General features: G+C 38.4%; 3 protein-coding genes across 5 annotated transcripts in view; 2 read left to right on the top strand and 1 right to left on the bottom strand.

The window, feature by feature from the left end:
- Window positions 1–164: 164 nt before the first annotated feature.
- Window positions 165–10,931, top strand: LOC113081479 (protein FAM57B-like). Its single transcript, XM_026253544.1, has 4 exons — window positions 165–290; window positions 3,021–3,240; window positions 5,060–5,155; window positions 6,188–10,931. Exons 1-4 carry the CDS (start codon window positions 229–231, stop codon window positions 6,506–6,508), a joined length of 699 nt encoding a protein of 232 aa, XP_026109329.1. The 5' UTR covers window positions 165–228; the 3' UTR covers window positions 6,509–10,931.
- Window positions 10,932–11,028: 97 nt separating this feature from the next.
- On the bottom strand, window positions 11,029–13,654 carry LOC113081490 (mitochondrial import inner membrane translocase subunit Tim22-like). Its single transcript, XM_026253555.1, has 5 exons — window positions 13,529–13,654; window positions 12,750–13,020; window positions 12,428–12,624; window positions 11,559–11,631; window positions 11,029–11,464 (listed from the first exon to the last, which is right to left on the bottom strand). Exons 2-5 carry the CDS (start codon window positions 13,006–13,008, stop codon window positions 11,388–11,390), a joined length of 606 nt encoding a protein of 201 aa, XP_026109340.1. The 5' UTR covers window positions 13,009–13,020; window positions 13,529–13,654; the 3' UTR covers window positions 11,029–11,387.
- A 1,430-nt stretch (window positions 13,655–15,084) lies between these two features.
- Window positions 15,085–21,203, top strand: part of LOC113081387 (cytospin-B-like) — a 108,645-nt gene continuing 102,526 nt past the window's right edge. The window contains exon 1 of one of the 3 annotated variants that reach the window (XM_026253495.1): window positions 15,085–15,235. The gene's annotated coding sequence lies outside the window, so the exon portion shown is untranslated. Of the gene's footprint in view, window positions 15,236–15,489; window positions 15,666–21,203 lie in introns of those variants that run through there. The other 2 variants (XM_026253501.1, XM_026253500.1) reach the window with 2 other exon arrangements.

The raw sequence follows: 21,203 nt of genomic DNA, 5'->3' as shown, positions 1-21,203 counted from the left end.
CATTTAGTTAATCAATTTCAAATTAATGTCCAATTCACTGGTATATGCTTCAAAGGAACTTTATAAAGATTTTTTTTATAATATTACATGATAACTAAAGTAAGGTTTTCACTTTTACAGTTTCTAGGGTGGAAATATTTAAATTAATAAGATAATAAAGTATGCTGTAACCTGCATGAATTTGTCTTCTCTTTCTCTTGAAGGCTGGTGTCATCCATTCACGCTTTTATGGCCACCACCGCTGGCATCATCGTGGTGTCCTCGTGCAAAGGCAATGTGATTATGGACCGGTAAGTTGGCCATCCCTTGCCACACCTTTCACTGTGCATGAGAACTTTTCTGAAGCAAAGGATCATATTGTCCTGTGTCAATGCAAGTAGCCTAGGTATAAAGGTAATGACAAAATGGATCTAGATCCATCCGAGCCTGATAATGATCGGTCAACAGTGTTCCAGTCATACTAGAAAACACCCGTACACCTAAAGTGTCTGTAATAGAAATAAAGCGCCTGTCAATAATTATACTTTTTCAGCATCCAATTGCAATTAAATTCTACACTATTGTTCAAAAGTTTAGGGTTAAGTAGTTTTATTTCGAAAAGAGATATTCAATTTATGACAGCAAAATTCACGAGGTGACAAAGTAGTACATTTCAAATAAATGCTGGTTTCTTGAATTTTCTATTCATCGAAGAAAACATTTCCACAAAAACATCATGCAGAAATGAGAAATGTTTCTTGAGCAGCAAATCAGCATATTAGGACGATTTCTGAGGGATCATGTGACACTGGAGAAATGAAATGAAAACTCAGCTTTGCATCACAGGTATAAATTATATCTTAAAATGTATGTTCAAATAGAAAACACATTGAAAAATATCTCACAATAGTACTGTTTTTGCTGTATTTTTTATCAAATAAATGTTTCAAACTTAAGAGTACATTCTATTCACATAAATTATAAAAATAAATCATTACATTACAAAATAGGAAATCAGCTTGCAATCACTTGCTGTAAAGCACCACTACAGTGAAACAACAGGTTGATCTTGAAAAGTGGTGCAATGTCACTTTAAGAAGGAGGTCCATTAGAGCCTACCTGCCCAGGCCTTTCTTCATGTCCATGGCCAATCACAACAGCCTCAGGGTAACCGTGCTTACCTCTGTGTGTACGCCACATCTGCTGACCCCTTTGGCTCCGCCCCCACCCCAAGGACACACAGAGGAGGAGATTAGGTACACAGAGTTTCAGGGCAACAGCTGTTTCTTTCCTTTGTGCCGTTCCCTGGCATTAATCTGACACCTGCAATTTCAGCCTCTGCCACCTGTTTGTGGGGCGGGTGAAATGTTTGTGGCATAACAGGGTAATCCACAGAAGGCACTTGCCAGTCAGGCCTAGAGAAACCTCCCGACATCTCTGCTAATCCCCCAAAGGCTTAATACTTGGTTTGAGCACATGCACAGCCATGATCCTGAGTGACAAGAGCATCCAATGACACTGTGAGTGTTAAAGGCAAAGTTCACTCAAAAATTAGAATTAGAATTCTGTCATCATTTATTCACCCAGGTATTTCACAGGATGTCCTAGCTGCTGTTTTCCACACAATGGAAGTGGATGGGGAGCAGAGGATGCTAGCTTAAATACACGCTATGCAGTTTTTGCTGTGGTTATCTTTCGCTTTAATTGTATAGGCAGCTTAAGACATTTTGTTAAATAACTCCGTTTTGCAACAAAAACCACAATAACAACAAACTAAATTTAACCGTGGTTTAAAAGCTTGGGGTCAGAAAGATTTTTCAAAATAGTTTTTTTGTAATAGAAGTGTCATGCTCACCAAATGTAATTTATTCCTTTTTCAGCAGCCATTACTCCAGTCTTAAAAATCGGTGTAATATGTTGCTGATTTGGTGTTCAGAAACGTAAACACACACGTTTACTTGGCTAACAAAAATGAGTGTATACCTTAGACATCTATTGTTCTTGTATAAAGTTAATAACAAATCAAATCAGAATGATGCATATTTAATGTCTAAACTTGTACTACTGAGGAACTCCCCAAACATTTTCTGGAGACAAATGTGCTGTTTTTGTCTTTTATGTCCTAATTAACAAACTTTTGTTTTAACATTTTATCCATTTACTCAAAGATATGAATATAATTCATCATACCATACGGTAAATGTAAATGTATGATCTAAAATTTCACATGGACTACTTCTGTAGCCTAGACAGTAGAAATTGCTACTAGTGCATAGTGACGTGATAAATAAACATGACACATTCTAGCTACACCCTATAAAATACACATCTGTTAAGTTGTTTGTTTGTCTACTGCAATCCATACCCGGCTGAAGCTACTAGACTTTGAGAATCATATCTAAGGACCATAATAAACCATATAGAAACACTTAAAGGTACAACTGATCAGCACATGTTCACAAACTGCATAGCAACACCCTGACAACCACCCACAAGATATGCAATAAGAAAACAACACTCATTTTCTTCAGAAAATCTAGTTAGCATACTAGTGTTCAAATGTTTGGCTTCGGTACGATTTTTTAAATCTTTTTGAAAGAAAGTTTCTTATGCTCACCAAGGCTGGATTTATTTGATTAGAAATACCTACAGTAAAATATAATATTATGAGGGAAAGATTTTAATTTAAAATAATTGTTTTATATTTTAAAATATTTTAAAATGTAATTTACTCCTGTGATGATTTTTTTAATCGTTACTCCAGTCTTCAGTGTCACATGATCCTTCAGAAATCATGTTAATATGCTGATTTGATGCTCAAGAAAAATTTCTCATTATTGTCAGTGTTGAAAACGGTTGTGCTGCTTGATACTTTTGTGGAATGTGTTTTTTTTTTTTTCAAACAAAATAAAAAATAAGATACAGACTTTTATAATGCTTTTTTTAATTAAAAGGTATTTTTTTTAACAAGCTAGGAATGAACAGTCTGAAATCCCTCCACACATGATTTGTTCACCTGTTCTGTTCATCTTCTGTTCCAGACACTGGCTGACCACCTATTTTGTCATTTGGTATGGCGTTCCCTACATGTCATATGACATCTTCGCCATGTACCTCAGCCATTACTATCGCTTCCGGGTCAAAGGTCACAAGGACTATAAAAGCCACTCTCTACGAACCGTCAACTCATTTGTGAGGAAAGAGTTCCTGCTGGTGCTCCATCACATTGCACTACTCACCATCCTACTGCCTGTGACTCTGGTGAGAGAGAAAGAGAGAGGACAGATATACAGGATGAGTGATCTGACAGCCAATAATATGATGGAAAGAGAATAATGGGCCATCTCAAATAACCACCTCCACCTGTAGCCAGGACCAATTGGGAGGGAATGTAAAAAGGGGGATGCAGTACTTTTCTGTCCTTTTAAGTACCTGATCCATGAGAAACAACTACCTTAATAGCATCAGTTACACTGAACATGCAGTGGGACACACACACACACACACACACAGCGGTGGAAACCTGGTCTTTTGTTTGGTGTCTCTGGGCTGTCAGTGGTGATATGAGATCACTTTACCCACGCTTCCATTATTCACACACAGCTGCTACTCAGTTACCTCCTCACACACGCTGCTTTGTGTTCCTGTTCCTCAAAATGACCCACAAAACACAGTCACAAACACAGACAAAGAGGTTTTGACGTGCATGGGAGCGAGAGACGAAGCCCCAGACCACCACAGCAAAACATCTGGCTGTCCAGTGGGTTATACAAGATATATAACATTTCACAAAATAATGAAATGTACATTATTTAATGCATTACCCTACAGTAATATCTAGTAGGGCATTTTGCATGGGAAAAGAGGATATATAGACAATTAAAGTATTGATAAACAGTATAGAAACCATATCCTCAGTTTGCAAACAGTGTGGTTTAGATTACGCTGCAGGTTAGCTGGAAGGGTTCAGATGACTGATCCTTCTTATCTTGTTACATTTATACACACATTACACACCTTTGATCCACCATATCCACTGCTGTGTATCATATCACATATATGTGGACCATTCACAAAACTAGTCGTAGAGTAATTCCTACACATCGTGTGGGGCTTTAGAAACACCATTCTGTACATCTTGTCTAGTGTATTTTTTTTTTTTTTTTTTTTCGTTGTTTGCTCATGAAGGTCTGTTTCCCTTGTTTGTCTTATCTACAACTTTATTGTGGCTTTAGTTGAACTGTTTTGCTGTTTGAATGACTTCAGCCTCAGATGATTAGATGGACAATGACGATGAGGTGTGGGTTGTGATGTAAAGCACCAGATTTGTCACTAGAGATGATACATAGATTACCATTGTTTATTATGTGTCATTATTAGTTTAATGATTTATGATGGAATCTAAAATATAATAATAATTTAGATATTTTCATTGGTTTATTCATTTTATTTTTTGCAGGAAGTAAATTGGGTGTCTGTATTTAGGGGGATAAAAAAAATGTGAAGAATTTTATTTTGGTAAAAAGGCAGTATACTACCGTTCAAAAGTTTGGGTTCAGTAAAATGTTTATTATTATTATTATTATTATTCATCTTCAAAAAAAATGTCCACAATATTACTTAAGCACACCATTTTCAAATTGTTTTCACCATTTTCCATTTTCAAATCAGCATTAGAATGATTTCTGAAGAATCATGTGAAACTAAAGACTGCTGAAAATGACAGCTTTGCCATCACTGAAATAAATGTAATTTTAAAATATATTAAACTAGTTATTTTTTGTTGTAATAATATTTGATATAATATTTTACAATTTTACTCTATTTTTAATTGAGTAAATGCAGCTTTGAAGAGCAGAAAAGCCTTCTTTCAAAAACATAACATCTCCCGGACCTCAGTTTGAACGGTAGTATAAACTGGGTTTTATTGTAGTAATTATGAGTTATTAAATTCCATTATCTATTAATTAGATGGACTGATGGATTGCATATTTACACCCTTATTGATATCACACTGGAAGAATGTGTGTGTGTGCATGTTTGTGCTGACTGTGTTTTCTGGTCTCTCTGTGTACATCAGCTCTTCAGGAAGGACCAGGGCGATTACTTCATTGGCTGCCTCTTCCTCACAGAGCTCAGCACTCCTTTTGTTTCACTTGGTAAAATCCTCATTCAGGTAACACATGATTGTGTGTTTTATTCAGCAGTCCTTCATAGTGCTGTTCCTAGAGCTGTCAGTCAACACTTTACATGGTTCCTTTAGTCATGATAAATGTGTTGGTTAAATACAGAGATGGACGTCTGCAGAGTACCAAACAATCCAAGCAATCCCGCAGTGTCCCTGCTTTAAAGTGAAAAATACTTGCTTATGTTTCTCCTGCTATTTTCAACCAGAAATGGTCCCATCTTGGATTACAATCTTGGAACATTTTGATTGGACAAAGTGATAATAATCATTATAATAATGAATAATTTGAATGATCAATTCTCACAATTTTTAAAACGAAATCCTTTTTTGTATTGTAATTTATTTAATGACCCCAAACTTCATTATGTGATGTCCCTGCTATATGTGCTTACTTATTTTCCATTCTCTGTACTTTCCCAACTAACTATTTTTATACTGAGTATTGGTTTCTGTTTATTTGGAGTGATTAAGTGAAATTGCTTTCAGACATGCATCTATTATATGCCTCCACATGCCCCCTTTTGGTAGTCATGGGTATTGCATTTAAAAGCTGCCCTAACATCTGTAGTAGCTGATGCTTTGACATAAAGACCCAACAAGTTCATAAAGGCATTGTAAAATGTATCCACATGAATTGAGTGGTTTAATCCAGGTCTGAACCAATTCAAATCGGTATTTTATTCAAATGTAAAAATTGATAAATGCACACACATACATAGATTGCATCACATATAGAAAACACAGAAGCTCGACCGTGCATATGCTTAAACTGTTCATAATATAAAACAAGCCTTGGTCTAAACTGCTGGATTCATATGGATTTGGTTTACGATGCCTTTATTATGGCCTTTCTGGATCTTCATTCATTATGGACATAAAAAACATCCTAATTTGTGTTAGGCTAATCTTATGGATTAGAAACAAAATGGGTGTGAGTAAATGATGACACTTGAACTGTCTCTCTAATGTTTTACCTTTCCTCTTCCTCTCATTCTTCTGTGTTACTGTCTCTTCCTGTAGCTGGGGCTGCAGGACTGCTGGCTGCACAAGGCTAATGGTGGCATGGTACTGCTGAGTTTCTTCATGTGCCGCATTGCACTCTTCCCCTACATGTACTGGGCCTACGGCTCCCACTATGGCATCCCGCTCTACAGCGTTCTCTTCCATCTGCCGCTCTCCACCAAACTGGGCAGCCTCTGCATCCTGGCACCGCAGGTCTACTGGTTCGTCCTCCTCTGCCGTAAAGGCTACCGACTGTACAAGCGGCAGCGGGATGCGCAAAACCAGGCCTCTCCGCTGTCCTCGCCCGAGCCGGTCTTAGATATCTCCAAGGCTGATTAGTGAAGGTCTGTCTTTATCTAGAACAAACAATCAACCGACATCACAGCTGAAGGCTACGGCACTGCATCTACTACTGTTAAAGTACAACCAAGACTTCATGTTAGAAACATCCTTATTACTCCTCTTCACTTTACTTCATTCCATGCGCACACTTACATTTACACACGGGGCTGTAACAATGCCACCACACTGGATTTACTACAGTGACTTCTAAGGAGCATCTTTTAGGTCAGTTATCGAGGGCCGTAACCTTCTTTTCTTTCTCTGATCGGAGTATCTGTTACAGTTTGGACTGGTGTCTTTGAAAGTCATTTGAATTATCTGTTACTTTTGTTATTTTTGGGTTTTGTACCATGTGAAATGCTTTCCCTGTATACTTGAAGTACAAAAATACACTGGTTTAAACTAGGGGATTTATTATATGTTATATCATGATAAATTCATTGGATTAAACCCCAGTATTTCAAATCACATCCACGCAGCATTTCAGATCACATCCCACTCGGCACAAAGCTCCGGTCACATGGTAAGCATTTCCATGGCTGCAGTTCTGCTGTTCTTGTTTACAGCTCATTAGAGTTCTGTGTGTTTGCACACACACTGCCCTGCTGTGACTGTTTACACTTCTCTACCACACACCGCCCTTTTCGCTCTGAAGGCTGCTAATGAATTCTGCTTCGCTTTTTGGGCCTTTTGAGCATCCAGAGACCTCCCATCCACATGAAGGCAGTAGAGAGTCAGCCATTATGTTTATATGATATAGACAAGACTCAAGTGTATGGGGGATGAGGTCTTTGCAAGGTACAAAGAGCGAGCACATAACGCTTGGCATCTCTTTTAGGCCACATGATGCCCGAGGGCATTTCCAAGCAGTAGTCAAAGCAATAACATTGGGCTTCAGAGCAATAGATTGTGGGTAGGTGGATAGCCCATGTGAACACATGGGTAAAGATAGAAAGTTGCATGACAGCCTACTCTGAAAACTGATCTTTATATATCTAAAGTATGTAATACCGGGTTTATACAGTCTTGAGAAGAAGGAACAAGTCAGGGAATCCTAAATTTGAGATTGAGATGTGTGGAAAAAGTCATAAAAAGTCTTTCAAATTCATCATGTCTCTAGTCAGTACAATTTGTGTAGCTCTTCGGCTGAATTTTTTTTTTTCGCTAGATGTCACTTTATGATTACAATGTCTAATAAATCATTTCTAGAAAATTTTATCCAGAAAAGTCACTGAAATTCAATGGTCAAAAAAGATTTGGGAACCCTAGTAATGGTGTTTGTGAGATTGAAGTGTGAAATGCTCTTGATGGAAGCATTAATTTTTATCGTTCTGTTAACTGAGCCTACAGTTTGAGTTGTAAATTAATTCTATTTAGTTCTACATTGATAAATATTGCCATATAAAAGGGTGATTTGCTGTTGCCTAGGGTCATTTTTAGGGATAATCTGTGGCTTATAAGAGCTTGTGTAAGTGTAGGCTTAGCAAGGAATTCAGAAGCCTTTGTTTCAGGGCTTTTAACACAACCTGCAGCATCTTTCGTAATACATTTAGTGAAGGCTGGATGCCATATAAATGCAGTTTGGCTTTTTGTTAACAGTTACTTCCAGATTCCATTAAGCACTTTCAGAAGTGCAGAACTGTCAGATTAAAATGTTGCTCAATGTGTACCCATGCACTCTTATTTAGTGTTTCTGAGACAAACTGGACCTAAAGGTTGCCTTTAGCAAGTGTGTTTGTGTGTGTGAGAGAGAGACAGAAAGAAAAAGAATGATATAACAGTGTGTATAATCTCCCAGCTGACTCTCTAGGAGGTTGAACGGGGTCTTTGCTGGACTGAAAGAGAGAGAATGTGTGTTTTGCTCCCCCTTTCTAAAGCTTTAGTACTTTTCAAAGCTAACTATGCAGTCTTTCAAGCTGCTGCTTATTGTCTATGGCAACCCTATGATTTTCTTAGTTTTTGTGAAGTGGGAAGCATTTGGCAGATGAGTTGTCCATATTAATCATAATGCATGTTATGTTTCAGAATTTTTTTTTTTATGTTCATGCTTTTTTTCATTTTTTACTGATGTCTGCTACTATAGCCAACATTGTCTCATTTTTCACTCTTTCATTTATAGGTTAGGCTGGTCTTCATAAGACATATCAATAATATATCAAATACACTATATGGCTGAAAGCCAAAAGCATTTCAAATATAATATATATAAATATGGGTATTAATACAGGGATTGTTATTCCTTTGCTGCTTTAACATATTTAATTCTTTGATTCAAACTGACGCACAAGTTGGAAGCACACAATTATGTTAAATGTCAATTAAATAAAGGGGCCTAGCATTAACTATGTTCACAACCTTTTGGCCGTGTAGTGTAAATCCATGATATATAAACAGGTTTATATTCAGAAGTTTCAAAAGCATTGAACATTAATACACCATAAATCATTTTAATTTAACATTCATTTACACCATAAATCATTAAATTTAGGCTTATTTATGCCATGCTTGAACTTGCAGTGCTGTGTATGATGCTGATAATCCATTTTTTTTTTCTTTTTGAAAAAAATAAAATAATACGATTATACAATAATACAAGTCTAGTATCTTCAAGGCCTCCTCTCTCAGCTCAGGGTTTGATAAAGATGTTATCATTTATCAAATGTTGTTTAGAGATGAAAGATGAGACTGTGATTTACAAAAAGACACAACATTTCTAATTGGAAAATGCCTATAACAGTTTTGGGTTTGGTAGACCAAAGATTCTTAGGCACTTTTTAAAGACAAGTAACACGTAGTGAAACTTTCGTTGCCGTTCCCCTCACTTGCCATCCACAGAGGCTCAGATCCATACAGGACTGGCTGTGCTTATGGCTCAGGCGTTAGTCAGTTTCTGGCAGAAAAAAGACTGGAATTTTTCTCACTGAATTCTCACAATATTTGGATTTCTCAATATTTTACTGAAAATTACGATCTGATTAAAACAATCTGATTAAAACATGTCCAGATCTTATTTCACCCCAAAATCTGTAAAAATAAATAAATAAATAATAATAATAAATAAATGAATAGCATTAAGCCAATTTTCTTTCTAAAGTCAGCTTTAAGAAAAAATGTTTTTGTTTTTCCAGTGGTGATGAGAAATTAGTGTTTAATTGTCATGAAAAAAGGCTTTGCTCATAAAATGGATTTTCTTAAATCTGAGACTTGGACATGTTTTAACAGGTTTTGTGAGAAGGACTGAAGTGGAGAAATTGTTATCAGCTGTTCTGATTTTTAACACATATCAAAACTAGACTAGGCTGGGTGCTTTATAGTTTACTGTAAATGGTTGAAACAGGAATGGATGAAGATACATGCAGAAAAGTCTGGAGGATAGGAAGTCAAGCTATATTAAATATGATTATATCTATAAAAGTTTTGTTTTACCCCCAAATCATGTGTTGTCTGGAATATCGTAAATACAGTGCCTTGTATTAAAGTTGTGAGTGATATTGATACAAGCTCAGTGCACAGCAGCCCTGGGCAGGCGGTGTTCAAGGTTGTGGCCATCTTCGCTCACTTTTTTTATGTTCAAATACATTACATAAAACTAAGAAAAACCTTCGTATCAGTGTAATAGATACTTCAATTCTTTATGCCAGTAGGTTTGATTTCAGTGTATAATTTGAGTAAATTGTTACAGCTAACGTTGTCCTTTAAACATGCTTCTGTTAAAGTCTTAAAATTATTTTCTGTACGCTTGCTGTTTTGTCTTTATATTTGCAATCTTGAAACTAATTTAAAGAAAATCGAAACTCCAAAGGTCTGTAATGTTACCCAGTTTTCCGTACGGCATCCTTTCCTCATAAAACAGACACGATCGGACAATGCGGGCTTAATCTTAGGTCAGTTTAAATCCGTGTTACACAACTAGTGTTTCGATTTTTGCATGGTCCAAAAAAGCTATAACAAAATGTACTTATTTTCCAACACATTCCGTGGTTGTATCTCCAAACTCAATTCAGCATTAAAAGATCTTGTTTAGAGGCCGGTGGGAAAGGAACCTTTTCAGAGAACTGGGAAGTAGCCAGAAAGCATGTTTGCATTATCTGTTCCCTGGTGAGGAAAATGCATTCCCTTGCCCATGTCAGCTTGACCTCGAAGCATGAATTCATTCGGATTTCCTAACGCACAACCTTTAGCACTCCCTGCCTCTTATTTTTGATAACATTTTGATTTTCACACATATATTGTATCAGATTTCATATATTTAGGTTTCCGTTTGTGTTTGTAGAATGACATTTCAAGAAGTCTCCTTTTTTGAAAAGGGGGTACAGAGTGAAACTAATATAAACACTTGATTGAGCTTCATTTCTGGAAACTTGTAAATCCAAACAATACTTTGGAAGAAAATAAATCTGATTTGGTGAATTCTTTTAAACTGAGCAGTGTGTTTGTGTGTGTTAATAATTCACTGGAACACTACTAGGGTACATACCATAAAGTGTGAACAAAAATGAAGATTTTATGACCCATTACACCATTCTTCAGTAAATACTCTATTATTTTTTTCACAGACAACGTGTAATACTATACATAGATCTCATTTAGCTCTGCATCAAACAGCACAAATCATGACATTTTAGGCACAATTATGTGCGAATATTGTCCTAGGAGGTTTTAAGGTGATGTGCCTCATCAGGTGGTCGGAAACAGAATGATCAAGACACCCCTCAGAATAAACGACTTCTGCTGGAGTTTAATGTCCTATTGGTCCACTCAGGCAACCGAATCTCTTCTGGAAGGATGGAATGCCTCTTGATTGCTGGGACAGAAGAAGACTGCACAGTGTCCCCTGTCATTACACAGTACACGGCAACAGTCCTGAAGCTGGTGTTCATCGGAGATAGTATTCAATGGCAGCAGAGAAAGCAGCAAAACCTCCACAGCCCAGAACTCCAGCTTTAAGACCAGCTAGTGAAGAGAGGAACAGCTCATTCATATAGTCCAGATAACAACTCAACACATTTAAACCCTTTCTATTCTTTAACCCCTAATTGAAACTTGCCTCTGAATCCGATGGCTCCTCCTGTAATACAGCCGCTATACACTGCATTTTTCCAGTCGGATTTCCCACGATGCTAGAAAAGAGAAAACCATTCATCAGGTGGAGGATCAGTAGTGAAAAACGAGCCATTTAAAAATCTTTGCAAAACATCCTACAAGGAATGGATGAGCAGGAAGAATGTTCAAACACAGAACCACTAGGTGGCGCCATTAACCCACAGTATACTATTCTATAGTATTTTAGAGTCTATACCAGTATAAAATGATGATTACTCGTTCATTTAAGTTGATAGATGGTTAGAATATAAAAACTGTGTGCAGCTGATGACGCTTTCAAGTGAGGCTTGAGTGATCAAGAATATTCCAATAAACAAATTAGTTTTCCTTCATATCCTAAGAAAGTAAATTTAAGATGCAAAGTATTTACAAATAAGACATGAGATGCACCTGTAAAACAATAATCAGTAGTAGTTTATAATATTTATTAAGTCTACCGTCCTGCACGTTTTATTTTATAAGCATTGTTTTATTACTTTTCTCTTCCTTTTTCCATACCATATTTATATATTATTTACTTGTGTTTGTATTCTTTAATAACTGCACTGTCCATGGAGCGGACCTGACTTACTTTTTACTGCTGCTCATACACTCTCCATGTAACCATGTATGTGACAAATAAAAAATCTTGGACCTTTAAAATGAAGTTTAAATATTAATTTCATTGTGGGAAATAAAACTTGACTAAATAAAATCGAATTGTTTTTGCTAGCAGCTTTCCTTTGCATACATGAATACAAACATGTGCGTTGATTTGACTAGAGAAAAAAATAGATGGCACATTGAAAGGTGATCAGACAGACAAGCACTTACCGATTCTATGAGACACTCCGTGCATGAAAACATAGCACCCACGATAGCAAAGTTTTTAGCATATGACATTCCTCTCTGTCCCATGTCTCTCAGAACCTCTCTAGCTGTGGGGGTCCTTAGGGGGTCTTTGGGATCCAACCCAACGTTGGAGTCAATACCGGCTGTGAAGACACCAAAAGCACCTCCCAACACAAACCCTGCAGGAGAGAGAAACACTGCATTAGAGCTGTTGCATAGCTAGTTACGATTATGAATGAAATATACATTGATCATGGAAATATCTCATCGTTTCAAAGCCTCTGACTGTCTGACAGGGAATTACCTCCGACACACGCTATGAGTGATTTAAACGCGCAGCTCTCCATTCCCCTCTCGATCATCTTCTGCTCCTCTGTTTTCTGAGGACTCGGTAAAGCACCCATGACAGTCGGATTCAAGTCTTTAACTGGTCTTTTGTCACCGATAAGATGATCCAGGATAAGACTATACTGTAGTGGAACATTTTCCGCTGCTGAAACAGTTGCCGATTGACTCGAAGTAGCTGAGAATGAGGCATCCGTGCTCTCTGCGGGCGCAGCCATGTTGAAAGCGTGCTGTTTCAGTCACACGGGGGTGAAACAAGAGCACATTCGTCAATATTCAATAGAAAAACATTCAAATAACAGAAATAACCGTGTATAGTTACAACGTCCCTTAAAAACGTATAATTGTATTTTATGTGTGATACATTTTAAGTATTTACACCACGAATATGTAGTACACATTTCTAACAATAATAATTGTTTCTGCAGATTCGACAAAAATGGAGGTGACCTCTGCTGTAGCACTGCAGTTCACTTATATATCACGACTTGTCCTGTGTGTGTGTGTTTTGAATCCTTATATTATATTACACATACAATATTATATTAATAAAATATTATTATCTTGAATGAACAATAAACAAAGATACATACATTTTTCCTGATTCTCTCAAGCAGCTTAAATACAAATCTTAAAAGGTAATATAAAACAGGTATATAAAATTGTTATTTTTCTTAGATTTACGCAGTTAAAGGGGTACTTCACCCAAAATTTTAAATTTGATGATTATCTGCTTACCTCCGGGGCATCCAAGATGAAGGTGACTTTGTTTCTTTAGTAGAACACAAACCATTGCAGTCTGTCAGTCATATAATAGAAGTGGATGGGAATCACGGATTTGAGACAAAAAAATATTCACAAACAAAATGTTAAACCCTGTGGCTCGTGACGATATATTGATGTGTAAAGACACGAAACGATCAGTCTGTGCAAGAAACTGAACAGTATTGATAATGTTTTATACCTCTGATTCACCGCAATGTCTTAACTGTCCTGAGCATGTTATCAACAGCTAGTACCTGACACCACTTCTTCATCTTGCTTTATGGCAGATCACAGACTTATAAGTGGATTACCGCCACCTATCTCTCAAGTGGGCCATTGAAACTCCTGATTGGGATTGTAGATAGAGTGTCAATGCTCCATTTGGTGGCAGTAATGCGATCCACCATAAAGCAAGAGGAAGAAGAAGTGTCACATGCCTGCTGTTGAGAATACGCTCAGGACAGTTTGAACAATTCGGACATTGCTTGAATCAGAGATAAAAAAGAAAATATAAATACTGTTCAGTTTCTTGCACAGACCAATCGTTTCGTGTCGTTTTACACATCAATATATCGCCACAAGCCACAGGGTTTAATTTGGTTTTGCTTGTCAGAGGCATCATGCCCATTCAAAGTGAGGGGGAACGTGCCCCCTCAGATTTTTGAGCCAAGTGGATTTTGAATGCAGCTTCCAAAAGATGAAAAAAATTGCGATTAATATTTTCTATATTAAATACAGTTTGAATACAATCACATCAGTGTGATTAGGTCATTCAGCGAGTCATATCACCAGCTGCTAAATTCAGATCTGTGTTTGCTGGCTGGTGCTGAGCCAGAGACAGAAGGGTTTGTAAAGCGCTTCATCATAACCAATCACACATGATGCTGTTGAGCTTATGAATGCAATGACCAATCAGAGGTGTTCAGATGAGTCATCGCTAAAATGCCGGAGTTTTCTGCGCTTGCTGACTGAATACCTCTTTCTAGTGAATTTTCACATCAGAAACAATTAAGAAAAGATATTAATTTCACAGTGTAAACAGCTTCTGATTTGAACTTTTTATTGTTTTTAACATATAACAAATAACCTAATATATCTATTCATTATGAAACGCAAGTACAACAACAACAGACATATAATAAATTTACATATTCCAATGAGAAAAAAAGCTTCAGTGATTTTAATGGGAGTTTTGAGAGTGCTTGAACTAGACTGTCAGTTAAAATGTTCTCTGATAATGTAACTTGCAATGTTTTTATTCGCATTAACTTGTAATGTTAAATTCACATTAAATATAACCTCAGTCGTAGTAAAAATATGTTATGGCATGACACCCATATCTGTTAATTAAGTAAACGGACAGGTTTTTTTATGTTACTTTGACCATCACCCACTATAGATCATAATCTATAAAGGTGAGAATTAAGATATTTCATAATAATTAATAAAAAAAATATATAAATAAAAATAACTCGTGCACAGTCAAAAATTATGAGTGCATGACGCCCCTGTTGCTTGTGTACAATCCCCTTTAAATAGTAAAACAACGCCAACTACAATACCCAGCATGCCCCTCGTTCACTGCGCCAAAAATGCCGCGCGCTCCGCCTAGCGGAGGAGTTGGATTTGGCACTCAAGCGTCAGTCGGCGGCAGCGGCGCGCCTCGGCGTCAGGAAACAGGTGAGTCTCACTCTCAAGACCATCAGTGGTTTATCAGTGTTTTTCTCATCTCGAAGATCCTGTTGTCACGACAGCGATTTCGTTTAGTCCCTTTTATCACTAGAATGAATCGTTCATAGTCATCGCTGGGACACACTCTGTACTTACCCGCACTTTCATCAACGGATGTTGTCGTGTTGCGCGCGAGAGTCTGAAGCTGCGGTATTTAAACGGTGACCGTTTGCTTGCTGATGCGCTTCCTCACCAACCCTTTAATGTGATGAGGATGGCGACTCAAAGCTCTCACGGCCCTTTTATTTAATTTCCATTATTTCGCGCGATGTCTTCTTCGGAGAGCGGTACAGGCGCCGTCCGAGGAGAGATAAGAGTTAACGTTACCGCAGTAACGAGAGCTCGGGGACACCAGTCACTGCGGAGAGACATCTACACGGTTTGACATCTCGTCTTTCATTTAACGTTAACTGAAAACGATTCTACGTGTTCTGAAGGGAACTGAGTAGTAAAGTGTTTAGGTGTTACAATGGTTCAGACTCGATGATTTAGAGTCAAAACGTGTTCAGAAAGTATTGCCAACGCACACAATTCACTTAATATCTACCTAACGTTATCTATCTATCTGTCTGTCTGTATAGTTTGAGAATTGTTTTACTTTCAGGGTTGTGAACATTTAAGTTATCTTCGGGATTTCGAAAACAGGTTTCGCGCAGCCGAATTGTCAACTAAAAACTTTTAAGCCAAACACTTTTTGTTGTTTAACGCAACGTTTCCCATGTCATGTAAACGTGTTTCAAAGCGGTAACGTTAAATAATGACTTGGGTATGTTTTCACGAAGTTGTCCGAAAGGATACCACTACGAACAGATAATAACTCGGGCCCGTTCAAATGACCAGAAACCGTTGGAGCGGCGAAGTGTTGCTATGGCAGCAGGCGAAAAGATGGTATCTTATGTGATTAATGAAATGTTTTTTGAAGATGTGGAACCTGTGTGTTTTGGAACACCTCCAGTCTTCTCAGCAGTTGTCCTTTTTAGTATTGTGCAGCGGTAGCAAATTTATTATTATGTTTTACTATGGGCATCTGTGAGAAGTTACTTTCTGAATTTTAATAGATCCCTAAAGGCCTATTAAGTGCTCAAAAACATTGTGATATGACCACAAAGCTGCATTTTACATCTAGTATATATTAACAGAGCAGTCAAAAACATTAAAACAGACTGAAAGGCATCATTAGACTGTAAAGCTCCTTGTTCATTGTACTGTCCTGTTCGCATCCTAATGGTGTAACTGAATACTGTTGGTTATTTTATAGCCATATTGATTAGTTTAGGGTGGTTCTTTATGGTTGAAACTAATAGTACATTGTGACTTTTTATCTCACAATTTGGACTTCATTTCTCATAATTCTGACCCTTTTTCCTGTCCCTTTTCAAACACATAATTGCGAGATATTTTTTTGTAGAGGAATTTATCTGACTCTATTGCATCTTCATAATAAGTCAAATCAGTTTTGGATGTAGTCAGTTCCTCAGTGTGATTAACACAGTCATAGAGAAATAACCCCAGCACAAAACAAGTCATTTTTTATCCGAAAACTTTCATACTTTTTTCTTTCACCAACCAAAATAAAGCTAAAAACAGCCAAAGTAAAACTTCCCTAAATCACCCAGTGTCTAGCTATTTGTAGGTAATTATACCCTCAAGATTTTTTTCTGGGTAAACCATCAAAGGAAATAGCAAGTGTGTCTCTGGGATAGACAGCTTGGCTCTCTAGAACACACTGTCCTAGATAGAGCGCTCAGCATTTCTACGAGTCCATACTGCAGCAGTCTGATCAGAATAAAACCCCAGCTCTCTCAGAAGATAAGGGCTAAATGTCTTTTGTTGTGTGTTTGTGTGAGATGCTGGAATTTATGAGTTCACACAAGCTGCTTTAGACATTTAATCCAGTAAATGAAATGTTTTGAATACAAGAACCTTGACTGGTACTTCAGATAAAGTAAATTTAAAAAATGTATATATAATTTAAGGAAACACTGACATGATACAGCCCAGCTTCATAGTCTCATCATCCTCTTTGCTCTAACAAAAGCACACACATTGAGATCAAATGAAGCCCCTATAAATAGTATTTGGCCTCTGGAAAAGGAAGGTCAATTCCAGCTGGATGAGACATTTAGGAGTGGAGGATTCTGAATGGCTTTAGCAGTGTGTGACTGTGTCTGTGATAGACATACAGTAGATGAGAAGATGGGATTAATGGCTCGATTTAGTTCACCCAAAATAAAAACTCTCATCTTTTGGTATATATTATCATTAAGAGATGTAGCCTCTTGCCCTTGAAAAACTAACAGACACAAAAAAAGATACAAATGATGGTAACTATCCCTTTAATTAGAGGGAATTTAGGCACTTGTAGTGGAAATAATAATGAGAACATCTGAATATATGATTTGGTCCTGCTCTAAAAAGTGATCATTGCACCTTTAGTTATTATGTAGCCAGCCTGGTTTTGTGAGGACGTGTAAAGTCAAGCCTAATTACATGCAGAAGGGATGTTGCTTACACAGCAGTTCAGCATCACACATCCCACCCAAACCCCTTGTAATTCCACAGCGCTGGTCTAATCAATGGGACTATTTTAAGATATCTAGTTCAGTGGAGTTTTCGTTATATTATTTGAAAAACTAAAACAATTTTTTTTTTTTGTGGATGCCTGTCCACAACAAGTTTGACTATTTTCAGAGAGTTCATGTATTCGCCCAGGTTGTTTTTTTCTTTTTGTTTTCTGCAACAGATTTAGCAGTGCAAGCTTTAACACGAACAACATGTGTTAACTGCCCAGATTCTCTAACCTTTTTACTCTCAAGCATGTCTTTCTTCACACAGTGCCACCAACAGTATACATATTGTTCTTAGGTTTTCTCTATACTATCCCCTTTGCATTATAATAGTACAAATGACCTACATAAACAAAGAAATGAAGCCAATCATACAATTATTTTGGGTCATTACAAATTTATCACAATTATCAGGGCCCTGAATCCAATCACATTGTAACTGTATCAACAGCCCCTTTCACACTGTAATAGCAATACAAAAATGCAGTGTTCACACAGGCAATGCGTTAAATTTTATTTACAGGTAAAGCACCATTCACACATTAGTTTCAAATGACTGGTAAATTCTTTGACATCATTAAATGGATATTAAAAGGGCTGTGTATTGCCAAGAAGCTGGCTATATGATTTGTTGTGATACATTGCAATACTGTAAGCAAGGCAATATATTGTAATATTTCTAATTTTAGGAATAGGATATATTTTTAAGAAAGCTGTCATACTCATATAGAACACACCACCATATGCAAACCTTGTCAATAAATACACTGTTATAAAAGTACAACCCACATATTTGATTGTGTGCGGTTGCATTTTAATGTGGAAACATTTCCGTCACATGCTAAATTCTGCAAATCACAATGCACTGGATAGCTGGCCAATCAGAGCACACTGCACTTTTCAGAATGATGAGCTTTGTAAAAAATCAACCTGGGCATAGAGGAGCAACAATAATGTACAGCATGTGAAAAATCATGTGTTTTTTGAACCTTAAATATATTGATATATATCATACCCTAACTGTGTGAAATTACACCCCTACAGTTTACTGATTTGGATATAAGGAATATTACATGTGCATGCCCCCCATAAAAGTATGTAAATAATATTTATCCAAATTAATATTAAAATTAATCACAACACAATTAACTAGTTTTTCATTATTGTGCAGCCCTAAGTCCTACATTCATTCATTTCACAGAGGTCATTGCAGTATATTTAAGGTCAAGGATTACCATCTGTGTAATTGAGGTGCTGATCTTTTGGAACAGCCTTTGCTTTAGATGATGCTTTAAAATGCTGTCTCCATAGGGAGCTCACCAGGTTTTGGAACACAGTTAGTGTGGTGTGGACTTGATGTGTAATATACTAGTCATTTGCATCTACACACACAACACATTATCAGTCACCTCCACTCATTAGATGCCTGGCAACATCAGACACATTTAGTTGTCAGGAAAACGTCCCCGGTTACTCACGTAACCTTAGTTCCCTGAGAGGAGGGAACGAGACATTACGTATGGGGAAATCCATTTCCTCGAAATTATGAAGTCTGATTGAATAACTCTTTTGCTTGCAAATAGCCAATGGCGCCCTCGCCCTCACCTGATTGGCTGACAGCCATCAATATAGGTGACGGTGGGCGCCAAAACCCTCAGAATCTTCCACTGAACGAGAGTAATGAGGCTGGAAGGTTTTTCCACACGGCAGGTTACGTAATGTCTCGTTCCCTCCTCTCAGGGAACTAAGGTTACGTGAGTAACCGGGGACGTTCCCTTATCGAGTCGGTCTCTCGACATTACGTATGGGGAACAATAAAACCCCCGCCGTGTGGGAAATACTGTCCGGCCCAGCTCGCATCGAGCCACAGAAGAGCATAAGCACTAGCTCTTACAGCGCGTTAGCTCTAGGTCGGGTACCGGACCTGGTTGAAACACCTCTTGGCACAGAGCCAAATCAGCTCTTACACCATCGTAATCCAGTGCACCCAGATAAGCAACACTGGTGTGATATGGGGAAAATGCAGCAATATGTTGGTGCTTGGGAATACACTGCCGGCTTATAATGCGGGCATAATAAAGGGACCACATTAGATAGTGAATGAATACCTCAACCGCAGCTATTACAACAATAACTGACGCTGACCTGGTAGAAAGAACCACGGCTAGTGCACGCGCTAGGTAGGGCGTGCCCATAGCTTAGTCCAAAGACTGCTCAACTCCCTCCTCCTGCACTGACAGCACATGTGATGCGAACGAGGGAATGTCCAGATTATAGAATCTCGCAAACGTGTTGCGAGACGACCAGCCCGCTGCGAAACAAATGTCCTGAATAGACATACCTTTCGCCCAACCCCATGACGACGCCAAACTCCTTGTGGAGTGGGCGTGCACCCCGATTGGGCAGGCGGTTCCCCGGGAAGCATAAGCTAGTCGCACAGCCTCCACTATCCAGTGTGATAGCCTCTGCTTCGACAGCGCGCTGCCCTTCTTGGCACCCGCGTAGCAGACGAAAAGCTGCTCTGAAGTTCGAAACTGGCTAGTTCTGTTCACATATGCACGCAGGGCACGCACGGGGCACAAAGCGCACTTCTGAGACACTGAATTACTGTCCTCCTCGGGGCAAAATGCTTGAATTGTAATTATCTGAGCTCTGAACGGCGTTGAGAGCACTTTAGGCGAATAACCGCGTTTGGGTAAAAGTCTGACCATACAATCGTCCGGTCCAAACTGCATACACGCGCTGTTCACTGACAGGGCATGCAAGTCTCCCACTCGTTTCCCGCAAGCTAGCGCGAGCAGTAGCGCCGTCTTAAATGAGAGCACTTTAAGGTCGCTTAACTCGGCTGGTTCAAAAGGTGGGTTGGACAGCGCACTAAGCACTAATGACAGGTCCCAGACCGGCATCTGACGAAGGCGGGGTGGATTAAGCCGCCTAGCTCCCCGAAGAAAGCTCGTTATCAGGGGGTGCCTCCCCACTGAATGGCCGTCTAGCAAGTCACGAAAAACGGCGATAGCGGCCACGTAGACTTTCACTGTAGATGGGGTACTGCCAGCATCCAGACGTTCCTGTAGGAAGGTCAGAATAATGGAGATATCGCAACTCCTGGGGTCCTCATTTTTGTCAACACACCAGTTAGCAAATACTTTCCACTTCAGAGTGTATAAACGCCTCGTCGAAGGGGCTCTAGCCTCTGCTATTGTCTGCAGCACTCGCTGATATACTCCACGCTGATCTGCCACACATGCAGATCCCAAAGCTCTGGGTTGGGGTGCCATATGGTGCCCCTCGCCTGGGATAAGAGGTCCCTCCTCGGCGGGATCCGCCACGGGGGAAGCCGCGACATGTTC

Source organism: Carassius auratus, chromosome 5, assembly GCF_003368295.1.
Source record: "Carassius auratus strain Wakin chromosome 5, ASM336829v1, whole genome shotgun sequence".
Taxonomy (NCBI): Eukaryota; Metazoa; Chordata; class Actinopteri; order Cypriniformes; family Cyprinidae; genus Carassius; species Carassius auratus.
Note: the sequence above shows the minus strand (reverse complement) of the source record. Positions and strands in the feature narration are given on the sequence as shown.